The sequence below is a fragment of the Macrobrachium nipponense genome, chromosome 42 (genome assembly GCF_015104395.2).
Source record: "Macrobrachium nipponense isolate FS-2020 chromosome 42, ASM1510439v2, whole genome shotgun sequence".
Classification (NCBI taxonomy): domain Eukaryota; kingdom Metazoa; phylum Arthropoda; class Malacostraca; order Decapoda; family Palaemonidae; genus Macrobrachium; species Macrobrachium nipponense.
In genome coordinates this window covers 41,038,047-41,051,209 of record NC_061103.1, presented here as the reverse complement: position 1 = coordinate 41,051,209, position 13,163 = coordinate 41,038,047, and the positions used below count along the sequence as shown (strand labels likewise).

Below are 13,163 nucleotides of genomic sequence, written 5' to 3'. Positions count from 1 at the left end.
CTCTCTCTCTTTGTTCCAAAATCCCTCCATCTTCAATAATACATGGAAAGCAATTTGAGGCAGACAACTAGGAATTATTATATTTTTTTTTCGTGCAATTCATGACTTTGAATTTCAAAGAAACGGCCGCAATGCAGGAATTATCTGTCTTCTTAGTAATGCCTGAATGTTCTGCGCTGACAGAAGAAGAAGAAGAAGAAGAAGAAGAAGAAGAAGAGAGAGAGAGAGAGAGAGAGAGAGAGAGAGAGAGAGAGAGAGAGAGAGAGATTGAGAGATTCAGTGGACGCAATGGTCAAGAATGTAAACTAAGTAAAACGTAATTTGCCAAATAAGATTACTATGTGTTTTAACAGAGGTCTAATAATGAGAGAGAGAGAGAGAGAGAGAGAGAGAGAGAGAGAGAGAGAGAGAGAGAGATTTAATGGACGCAATGGTCAAGAATGTAAACTCTAAGTAAAACGTAATTTGGGAAAAATAGATTACTATGTGTTAACAAAGGTCAATTATAAGAGGAGAGAGAGAGAGAGAGAGAGAGAGAGAGAGAGAGAGAGAGATGCAGTGGAAATGAATGAACGAAGGTACAGACGGTAAAAAATGAATAAAGTAATTTTATTGCTTTAAAAATGTTGCGATTTTAAATAATAATAATAATAATAATAATATAATATAAATAATAACAATAATAATAATAATAAAATAATAATAATAATAATAATAATACTATCATACTATAATGGGGCGTAATGTGCTGTATGTCTATCATTCAATCTTGTCCAACGCTGGTCAGATGGGCATGAAAACTTGGCAGGGTTATGGTGGGGACCCATAAGATGGTTTGTATGGGGTGTTTCATCCAGCCTTAACCCCCTTCTTTGTAGGGGTGTGAGGGTGTGGAGAAGGGTTCTCTGAAACGGAGCCGTTTTCTGGCCGTGAAACGAGCTGGTTGTTCCCGTAGACTTAGTTACTTACGATTTTTCATACATAATTTCTGTACAACTTCCCCGGGAGAAAGTCGCGAATATTTCAGCTCAGAAACAATAGAAGATGAAAATTATCATCAATATCCGCAAGATTTTTCGAATAACTTAAAATCCATCGGGACTGCCAGTGCGCAAAATAACGTCGAAGAAGTACTGCCCGGTAATGTTGCTTCGGAATTTCGATCCTGCCAATGGACATTGCAACGGGACGAGGGTACACCGTTATGGAGCTATCTCCCACGTCATCGAAGCATCATAGCAACGGGCCCTCTCACACCAGCAACGTCTGTTCATCCCCCGGATTTCTCTGATGCCTTCGGACAACCAGTTTTCCATTCCGTTTACGGCACAGGCAGTTTCCCATCAACCTGGCCTTCTCATTCACTGCAAACAAGTCGCAGGCCAGACTTTGGATCGTGTTGGTGTGTTTTCTCTGCCGTCACCCATGTTCACGCATGGCCAACTGTATGTGGCGATGAGCAGAGCAACTGACTCTGCCAACTTGAAATTAAGTTGTGGACAAACTGATAATATTGTGTACAAAGAGTTCTGTAGTAGGTATGTATAAAAATCGCCCTTATTTTAATATTGCTGAACAAATAGTACATATAAATTTTTCACTTCTGCACCGTATTTTATCCACCCATCGTAGATGGGTAAGTTTGCTAGTAATAATAATAATGATAATAATAATAATAATAATCAACAAGCTTACGAAGAGGCAACTTGAACGGAACAAAACTAATCAATTTCCTTCCTTTCTATAATATTAAGAATTACGTCATTCATTTCTTCGTAAGACCAAAGAAAAATTGGTTAATGTCCATTTAAAAAAAAATCAAAGATTCTTCAGTTTGAAAGCAATCCAAAACAGTTGTGAAAATTGTTACCCAACTAAAGATACGTCTTATGAAACCCTGTATACATACAGCGCGTGTATGAATACATACACACATGCACTGCAGCGCCAGAGCTTATAAAGCGCGCACAAAAGCTTGAACTAGTGGATGGGTGCAGCAATAAAAACTTCAGGTGGAATTGAGAAACAATTGCAGGCAAAGTCGTTTCGAGAGCTATTACTCTCTCTCTCTCTCTCTCTCTCTCTCTCTCTCTCTCTCTCTCTCTCTCTCTGTAAGAGAACGAGAGGTTTAAATTCTTTTTTATTATTGTTCTTCTCGCAAGAATTCGAATGTATTCTAAGCATATATATATATATATATATATATATATATATATATATATATAAATATATATATATATATATATATATAGTATATACATATATATATATATATATATATATATATATATATATATATATATATATATATATATATATATATATATATATATATATAATATATATATATACATATATATATATATATATATATATATATATATATATATATATATATATATATATATACATATATATATATATATATATATATATATATATATATATATATATATATATATATATATATATATATATATATATATACACACACACACACACACACACACATATATATATATATATATATATCTATATATATATATATATATATATATATATATAAAGGAAAAAATTGCGTTTCTGATTTTACTCAATTGCAATGTTGTTGCAGAGAGCAATGGCTCAGAGAGAGAGAGAGAGAGAGAGAGAGAGAGAGAGAGAGAGAGAGAGAGAGAGAGCATATGTATGCATGTACAAATATTTAAGTAGTATAAATGAAAGTTGCAACAGGAGGAAATTCTCGCAGTTGCACCGTGAAACTATTGTCAAAAGGGTGGAAAATGTATGCAGGTTTTTTTCTCAAACAAAAAGTTTATGAATACTTTTATTTATTTATATATTTGTATATATAAGATGTTTTATGTGAGCTGTGGCTAGACTGGTGCTAGCCTAGGGGTGGCCGAGCTATCTGTAACATAAAAAGGGGGGATTTGCTATCATTACTAAAGGTATTTTTGGGGGATTCTGTCAGAGTTCATGGTGGTAATAATTTTTGGGGAATGTGCCAATGATTTATGGGTGGTGATAACAATTTCTGGTGAATTTTGGTGAATTTGATGATAGCAATTTTGGTGATACTAGCGAGTACTGATAGTTGGTGATTCTGATACTTAATATACTACTGATACTGGCGAATTCTGATACTGATAATACTGATATTGGTGTTATTTTTTTTCTTTATACTAACATGGGTGTTGTAATGATATTAAGGGCGGTGATGTTTTTTTGTGAATGTGGGAGGAACTAACGACACATTTTTTGTTTTCCTTTTTTTTATGAGTTCAGCAGATAATTGCTTGAAGTCTACATGAGTCACAGATGTTACAGGTGTCACGGGAAAAGTTATCAGTGCCATTAGTTTTTCTTTTCCTTTTTTAGACGTTAGCCATTGCTGACGGAAGTTTTTTTTATCATGGGCGAGTTTGAATTTATTTTTCTCTCCAGTTTCTGTGAATTTTTAATATCTCAGTTCGTGACTTGGAGTCATTGTTTGGGAATGCGTTTATAATTTATGAGAGAATTCTTGAATTTTTTTGAATGTATGCATGATGGCACTAAATCTTTTTTTTTTCTGGATATTTGTGTTCCGGAAATTGTTGGCCCTTTACACTATTGTGCTTGTTGCAACTTTGCTAGAGATAGGAAACTTGGTTAAGTATCTTTTGGCCTATGCCGTAGTGAATATGGAGAAGTCTTTGAATTTGGAGTTTTGTTATAATAAGTTATGGCACATTGGTGATTTTTTCTAGGATTTCCAGGGCAATTTTATTTGCAGAGTTTTTTGCCCTTTCTCAGCAGTTATGCTAAACAGAGAGTTTATAGTTTTGACTATAACATTGAGTTATTTTCCTGGATAATTGGAGATATAATTGGAGATATAATATTTTGTCCATTTGATATTTTTTATTTTTTTGGAGATATTCCACAGTTAAGGCCTTTGTTGGTGAGAGCTATATTTAGTTCAATTATTTTGCAGCCATTTTTGTTGCAAAGAGAAACCTTTATGAGGAGATATGGGGCAATATTTTTGAGTGTATTAGCTAGATGCTTTGAGTGCATTTTTTGGGGGATGGAGTTTAATTTTTTATTATCCTGTTTGGAGTGTAATAATCTTTTTTGGAGACTTGTTTTATTCCACATGTGATTATTGGTGATATAGAGGGAATATGGTGATGTGGGGTTATTAATTAAATGGAGGGAAATACCTTTATCACCGGAGTGGTATTATTATTAACATGGGGATATATGGGGATGGCGTTAATCTTTAGGGGTGACTTTTTTTTGTTGGTTATGATTTTTGGAGTTGAATTTCTGAGGTTTAACGAGCCAAGAGAGGGGTTCTGTGGTTCTTTTGGTTTCATGACTAATTGGAGGCGAGTGGCATTACGGCGTTGCAGTCTTACGAGTCCCTATGGAGATGTTATTTTTTTGGTGGCATATAATTGTGGAATTGCGAGTTTATTGTAGTTTATATCCCGAAAAGGTGATAATTCATTTTATATAATTGAGTAATATCATGTGGGAGTTATGTCTTTGAGGACAATTTTTGAGTACATTGGTGATTTCCTGGAGATCATTTTTTATGAAATGTGCTGATATAATGTCAGTATAGAATTTTTGGAGCTTTTTGGAGACTGAGGGTGTCAGTATAATTTTTTTTGCAGAAATCATGGTTTTCTGAAGTTGCAAGTCTGACTAGACATTTCTATACTGCAGTTCGAGCACCTGACATGTTCGCAGGAGGATTTTTGCTGATAATACTGTGATGAGTCTGGTTGCTGACTCTTCTCCTCTAGTGTTGATTACTCAGAGTCTTGCACTTTCTGAGAGATGCTGATTTTGGGCATTTCACGAGATGTATCTACGTAAGGGGATTGTTTCCGGCCGTGTCCGATAGATGAAAAAGTTGCGATGGCAAAATTCCGTAACTATACATATTGCATTCATGAGGGAGACGTCGGGTTATGTATATTATATACATTGTGTGATGGGGAAAGTTCACTTATTATTGTTGTTATCCTTTTTCTTATTTTTTTTTTCTTTTCCTACGAGAAATGTAATTGGGGTTAAGCTTACATGGCATTTATTTTTGGACAGGAGATATAATTTGTCGGGGTATATAAAATGGGTGTTTGGCATTGTGTTTCATGGAGATTAATTATATAAGCAATAAAGAGGGGTTTTTGCTGTTAGACAGTTAAAGAGTTCTTACTGATTTTGTTATGAGCTCATTACTTTTGAAATGTGATGACAGAAGTCCGTGAAGTTTCTGTGAGTTCTGGGTGAGTATGTGTGCTGGTGTGTGAATTTGTAGAATTAAGTTGGAGAATTTAATGTTTTCTTTGCAGGGTTATGATAATGATTTGTGATTTAGTGAATCTATGGAGTTCCTTCACGAGTTGTAGTTAGGAATTAGTTCAGTGGTCATATTAAATGGGGTTAATTGGGAGACATTCAGTTAGTATTTTTCTGAATTTTTTCTGAGGTCATTATTTGACAGTAGTATGTCTGGGGTTAATTCTTCTTTAATTGACCGATGACGTGACTGACATACTGAAACACCATAAACATCGTTCCCCAACGCTAGCAAGACGCCCACCAGTCTAAGGGGTTCTACAGCGCTTTTGGACTATAGAAATCGTCAGATGTCTTCCACTGGGAGACATTTCGCCTTGCCACAACGTGTTTCGCGAGTCTCTGCAGTTGCAGACAAAAAGGGAGATTCGAAAATTCAAGATGGAAAAAGGTTTCTACACCCAATTGTTATTATAGCCCTTTTTGGTTTTATGTGAGCTGTGGCTAGGCTGGTGCTAGCCTAGGGGTGGCCGAGCTATCTGTAACATAAAAAGGAGGGATTTGCTATGAGATATTTTAAATAATATAATGTGATATGCTATGACATTTCCTAGAATGTGGGGAATCGGTCTAGTAGAGGGAACTATTCTGGAAGGGGGAACTATTTTCTGGAGAAATGGTGTTGACTAATTACTGTGTAGACTGTTAGATTACCGAGGGTTATCTGAGTTCTTTGAACTTTTGAGTTAACATTCCATTTAATCATTCTGTTAAGAATCTGAGTTATTCAGTTAATTCTTTGCTTTTAAATAAATGCATATTTTTGTAATGCAAGACTCTGATTTGATGACCTAATGAAATGGAGGGGAGGTATAACGAGAGAGAGAGAAGAGAGAGAGAGAGAGAGAGAGAGAGAGAGAGAAAAAGAGCAGTTGGCTATCAGGAGAGAGAGAGAGAGAGAAAATGTGTTGCCAACACCGGTTGCCTGCCGCTCTGGCCTTTCGCTACCAAAATGAATAATGAATATGTTGTCGTCTCGTTATTATATTATATATATAAATAAATAAATATATATATATATATATATATATATATATATATATTATATATATATATATATATATATAATATATATATATATATATTATATATATATATACGTATATGATATATATACATTATAATATCAAAACACACAAATCACGAAAATGACACCTATACAGTTTTCGAAAGGACCCTCCCGGCCTCACCACGCCCTCCCCACCCCAGACAACCCCCCCCCCCCAAACACATCGGCCACCACCAATCCTACTCAGAACAAGAATAATTACAGTTTTTATAAAAAAGGAAAAATGGGTGTGGCGGTTGCATAACAACAGAAAACGTATAACAATATCATAACAGTCAAAGAAATGAAAAAAGCATAAAATTAATTAAAAATTAACATTTTACCCTTGGAAAAAGAAAATCTCCCGCACAGAAAATATCTCGCGCCTAATTAACTTCTCAAATTACAATTAACCAATGTAATTAACCAAGTGTAATTACAGTCAACCCGAATGTATCACACCGCCGTGTTAATAAGGCTGTAAATACTCTAGTGAATAACAAGAGGTGCCCTCACCAAAGGCAGAGGTGCGAGGTGAGGTCTCTTTGGTCTTTATCCATCGGAAACGATTGGCCCTTTGTTTGGACAATATATATATATATATATATATATATCTATATATATATATATATATATATTTATATCTATATATATATATAAATAAATATTATTATATATATATTATATATAATATATCTAATAATGTATATATATATATATATATATATATATATATATATATATAAATTACCCCGTCAATTTCAAATCAAGGTCCAAAATATAAGCATAACGTAATTTAGGAAAGACTTATCAATGAGAGAGAGAGAGAGAGAGAGAGAGAGAGAGAGAGAGAGAGAGAGAGAGAGAGAGAGAGAGAGAGAGAGAGTTCTAAAAGGGAAGTATCTTAGCTAAGCCTGCAGAGAAATAAATATGACCTATCAACATCGTCACAAAGTCCACTTTTTTTCGGTTTTTTTCTTACTACAAATAACAGTTATATATATAAATTAAAGTAGCGTGACATATAAATGAACTCAAGCTTTTGCTTGCCTTCAGCTGAAAGCTAGATCGAGCTGAATGCAATCTGGTAAACAATATACTTATTATGCTAAAAGAAAAAAAATAACCATAACGAATCTGCTACGTAAAATGAGAGGCAATTCCTGAACGGGCTAACTTTTATCAATCTTAAATACATTCTTGTGAGGTAAAGTAGGATGCTGGAGCTTCATAAACTGAAACTATTACTAGAAACGAAAGTGGGTCAAGAAGTGCCCCCCAAAAAATATCACAAGGGGACGTAAACCAGACAAAAGGGCTGCTCAAATATTCTGGTGTGACATTCAGAAGCCAATGAGATATGCAGTTGTGGACGAGAGCGTGATGTACAAAGTGTGTGGTTAATTCAACCAGCCTACCTGAGGCTCGTCTGCTCAGTAATGCTCAGGCAAGGAAAATTGTACTTTTTAGAGTGAATTGTCCCAGGGGTCTAAATGTCCATGTGTGTCGGATAATATATATATATATATATATATATATATATATATATATATATATATATATTATTATCATATATATATAGATATATATATATATATATATATATATATATATATATATATATATATATATATAAATATATATGTATATATATATATATTAAATAATATAATATATATAGATATATATATATATATATATATATAATAATATTAATTAAATAATCTATATATATATATAAATATATATATATCTTATATATATATATATATAATATATATATATCTATATATATATATATATATATATATATATATATATATCTTATATATATATATATATATCTTATATAGTACATAAGCATTAAAGCTACAAATGTCCTGTGATATTCAATTCGCTTCACCTCTGAAATAATATATTTACATATATGTTAACCGAAGGGGAATTTTCCCGTTGTTAATATATTCGTCGTCTCGTGGGCTCGAACCAAGGAAGACACAAACTTATGACTATGTGACGCGCCTCGAATCAAGGTGATGTGGTAAAATACGCACACACACACACACACACACAAATATATATGTATATATATACATATTTATATATAGTATGCTATCTAATCTAGCCTAACATAAACTATTCCCTAGAATAATTACAATAATTGCAATGCATTCCTACCCGAAACCAATTCCCCTTGTATTCTAATAATGTGCTTACATTTTCATCCACTTATTTACCAATTTGATAAGCTTCTTTTTTTTATGACAGATCTCTTCTGTCGGTATTTTCTATTTATTTCTTTCAAATGAACCCCATACTCTCTAACTTTGAATTTCACTTCAGTGGCCCTGTGGCTTGTTCCACATGAATAGATTCCATCTTCTTAATAATAATAATAATAATAATAATAATAATAATAATAATAAGAAGAAGAAGAAGAAGAAGGACTGATAAAAGTAGACGAAGACCCAGAAATATACAGAGACAGGAGAATGACAGACAGAACAGAGGACTGGCACAACAAACCAATGCACGGACAATACATGAAACAGACTAAAGAACTAGCCAGCGATGACACGTGGCAATGGCTACTGAGGGGAAAGCTCTAGAAGGAAACTGAAGGAATGATAACAGCGGCACAAGATCAGGCCCTAAGAACCAGATATGTTCATAGAACGATAGATGGAAATAACATCTCTCCCATAAGTAGGAAGTGCAATACAAAAAATGAAACCATAAACCACATAGCAAGCGAATGTCCGACAATTGCACAGAACCAGTACAAAAAGAGGCATGATTCAGTGGCAAAAGCCCTCCACTGGAGCCTGTGCAAGAAACACCAGCTACCTTGCAGTAATAAGTGGTACGAGCACCAACCTGAAGGAGTGTTAGAAAACGATCAGGCAAAGATCCTCTGGGACTATGGTACCAGAACAGATGGGGTGATACGTGCAAATAGACCAGACGTGACGTTGATTGACAAAATCAAAAAGAAAGTATCACTCATTGATGTCGCAATACCATGAGACACAAGAGTTGAAGAGAAAGAAAGGGAAAAAATGGATAAGTATCAAGACCTGAAAATAGAAATAAAAAGGATATGCCAGTGGAAATTGTACCCATAATCATAGGAACACTAGGCACGATCCCCCAAGATCCTTGAAAATGAATCTAGAAAAACTAGAGGCTGAAGTAGCTCCAGGAATCATGCAGAAGAGTGTGATCCTAGAAACGGCGCACATGGTACGAAAAGTGATGCAACCCGAAACCCCACACTATAAATACCACCCAGTCGAATTGGAGGACTGTGATAGACATAAAAAAAGAAAAATAATAATAATAATAACAATTTCCTTATATGAGATACTTCGTACATTATTCCCTACTAATGATATTCGACAGATACGAATAACATTTGCACTAAGGTCTTTTTTTGTATCTGCCTTCTATGAGAAGAGACTGACTTCAACTTTGAACCTCCAAGATAAGCTATTTTTATATATACTGCCTTATCGAGATTCATTTTTTGTACAACGTTGTTTAACTGTTCTTTGTCACTCGAGGTATATTGCGCGCTCAGCTTTATTTTTATTTTTTTTTTTTATATTTTTATCTTGATAAGAGTAAGTTTCACCTGCTGTTTGTCTCATACAACTGCCAAAAATATATATATTTGTGATTTTGACTTCAACTTTTGGGAATTTCTTATATTTTTTACTCGTTTTCATGAGTGAACAGAAGGAAGTATTCACAGGTACCCGAGTCTCAAATGACAATATATAAACGAAGGAGAAAACGACAAGAATAGAATAAAAGCCAAGATGAAGGAAAGAACAGCCGTCATTGCAGCCTTTGTGCTGCTTTTTGGCGCTGCATCTGCAGGTAACAGTTTCCAGTGTTCCGTACTGTTGCTAACAACTTTGAATTTTTATCATAGACACATTGAAAAAGTTGATATGTTGGTCTAGGAGTTTGACATTCATATACCTGCTTTTAGGCTTCTTGGGTAAACACATAGCTCAAGCTTCGTCCACACTAGAGTAAAACATGTCACAAACATGTTGGAGACATTTCTTATATACATCAGCAACATGTTGAAAACAAGTCAACAAGGGTAAGTTGAGGAAGAATCTTTGGCCACTGCTGGGTGATTGTCCAAAGCACTGGTGTCAGAACTACCAGTCAGTCATTGGTTTGTATTTAACTTGTTTGCAATGTTTGTGCCATAAGTCGCCAACATGTTTCACCCTGGTCATGAATCGAAGTTCCAACGCTAGATATTCAGGTTATGATAAGCTTGATTAGGTGACAAAGCTGCTTGGTGTTGCTTATTTTACAATCACTCACTTCACTGATACAATCAGAAACATTACCTTTATAATTATCAGTGAAATTGTTGATGAATTTGCTTCTTTACTCGAGTCTAGAATTTATCATAAACGTCTCGTTACAAAGTTAATTTCTTGAATGAATGTTTGAAGTTGAAATTACACAAAGTGCTATAGAAACGATGAAATGTCGTTTGAGAAAAGCACAAGCATGTGACACGTGACCTCGTTATGAGGGCTTTTCAATTGCAACGCAATGAATCAAGGTTACGTTTTTTGGTAATTTGATTAAGACCAATTTTTTATCGAGACGATGAAAGTATAGACCAGCTAGCATCGTTCGTTACCCACATTAAGGCATAACTACATAATTATCTCTCTGACTTTAATGCTTGTGTTGTCCAATTGCTTTCTACAGTGATCTGCCCATTACCATTTCTTCCTATTGGTGACCACTGCTACTACTTCTCCAGTGTGAATGCCTCTTGGAAAGAAGCAAGAGGAGCTTGCCAAGGGATGAGTGCAGAGTTAAGCGTGGATCTCGCTGTCTTCGATCTGACCTGTGAGGACTACGATGCAGTCTTTGATTACCTTACGACTACAAGTAGGTAGTACATACCAAGAGTTTGTCAGATTTCGTGCTGCTTTTGTAGCTGAGGATTTTTCAGATATTTATTTGTGGTAAGAGTGTCCTAACTCCGCTGTTGTTAGTTTGTAAGATAAAACTGGTTATTTGTTGCTGAGGATTGTCTCAGATGTATCACAAAGTTGCCAATGCATTTGATTCCTGGTCAGAAAGTTGCTGTTCGTCATCAACAGGACCTGAATCACGACACTGAAAAATTAAATACAAAATCGTACCTATAGGTTAGACATAAACTGGCTCCGTTTTCTGTCCTTTGATAATATTGTGAACTGTGCTCTTGAATCCATCTGAATCATTATGTGCGAACCATATAGAATATGCTTATACCCATCAGATATAAAATGGTGGTGGCTCGGAGGCACGGACGAATACCACGAGGACTACTGGACTTGGGTAGATGGAAGGCCCATAAACATGCAGAAGGGCTATTGGCAAGACGAGGAACCAGACAAGAACGTCAATCAACACTTTCTGCATGCAGTATACTTACAAGAATTTTACCCTCGATGGAGGCTCGGAAATTTGCATGAAGGATACCTTGCTCACTATGTTTGTCAATATCGACTCGATGTCTAGGCAAACCAGTCATCTTCATTAATGGTTTTGGATATCTGTTCAATAAAGAAACCAAGCAGAAGATTCCTTTAAAGGGTAACCAAAACGTTGTAAGGTTTAATGAGTGAAAATAGAAATTGCAGAACAAAGGAACCACAAGAAGTTAATAAGATTCTACAGTCAGGGGAACAACACTAGGAGATTCTCAATCTCTGGATATATTAGAAAATTCTTGAATTCTTTCTCTTTCTATTGTTTTGCTTTCGGATGAAAACTTATGGACAGAATCAACAGACTATAAACTCAAGAAGGCTGCAAAGTGAAATCAGCTTACGCAGAGAGACAGGTTTTAAGAAAAGGTGATAAATAAATAGATACAAGGGAACAGAAACTGGAAGTGAAACACTTGTAATTCAAGGGACATCGGCGGCAGAGAGCAGAAATGGATTTGCCCCCCCACTTAAATACCTAATCAGAAGATTCCACAGCTGCACTAGGCAAACTATTCCACATTGTACTTGTAGCCAAGATAAAGCTTCCAGCAAACTGAGTGATATTAAACCTGAGGCTAGAAAACGACATACTGGCAGGTTACTATTGCGAGCAACAATGTAGGTCATGTAGAGAAGAGTGCAGATGTAGTTTGTCATTGTAGTACATCTTATGAAACAAACATAATAAATTTACTTTATGTCGATGCCACAAGTCAACACTAAGAGCTGGTCAGATAAACTTGACTGATCACGAAACTCTATCCAAGAGTTTGAGATAAGAGTCAGCTCCTGAAGGCTGCACTGGAGAACTGAACTCCAACAAGGAAGAAGAGCAGTTAAAGCACTTAGAATTAATAGCTTCATCTCAAAACATATGAAAACGTTTCCACAAGGTACCAACTTTTTGAAAAACAGAGGAATCAATATTGATCATATGCTTCTCAAAAGTACATTTCTTAGCAAAGTTACACCAGGAATCGTAAGAGAGTCACTGACATTTCAAACCGTAAAGGAGTAGTAAGAATGGAAGATGATACGTCATTCTGTGGAGGAATTTCCAATCCTTCAGTCCATTCCAGGTGGAGCGATAATTACAGAATCCCCATCATTACCGAGTTTTTGAATGATCACCTTATTACTGTTATCAAGAGGTTAAGGCATTCTAAAATCCGTAAGTTTCGTCTTGAAAACAAGCCATGGATCAGTGCTGCAAGGAAGCTTGCCTACCATGAAAA

General features: G+C 35.0%; 1 protein-coding gene across 1 annotated transcript; it reads left to right on the top strand.

The window, feature by feature from the left end:
- The first annotated feature begins 10,127 nt into the window (after positions 1-10,127).
- Positions 10,128-12,017, top strand: LOC135213139 (hepatic lectin-like). The gene is made up of 3 exons (XM_064247080.1): positions 10,128-10,288; positions 11,153-11,338; positions 11,715-12,017. The coding sequence occupies exons 1-3, from the start codon at positions 10,228-10,230 to the stop codon at positions 11,954-11,956; spliced, it is 489 nt and encodes a 162-aa protein (XP_064103150.1). The 5' UTR covers positions 10,128-10,227; the 3' UTR covers positions 11,957-12,017.
- The last annotated feature ends 1,146 nt before the right edge of the window (positions 12,018-13,163 follow it).

Bases quoted from the DNA above. Each gene is read 5' to 3' on its own strand.
- LOC135213139 (XM_064247080.1), top strand. From the start codon at position 10,228: ATGAAGGAAAGAACAGCCGTCATTGCAGCCTTTGTGCTGCTTTTTGGC. The intron at 10,289-11,152 runs GTAACAGTTTCC...TGCTTTCTACAG, and splicing joins TTTTGGCGCTGCATCTGCAG to TGATCTGCCCATTACCATTT. The intron at 11,339-11,714 runs GTAGGTAGTACA...TATACCCATCAG, and splicing joins TGATTACCTTACGACTACAA to ATATAAAATGGTGGTGGCTC.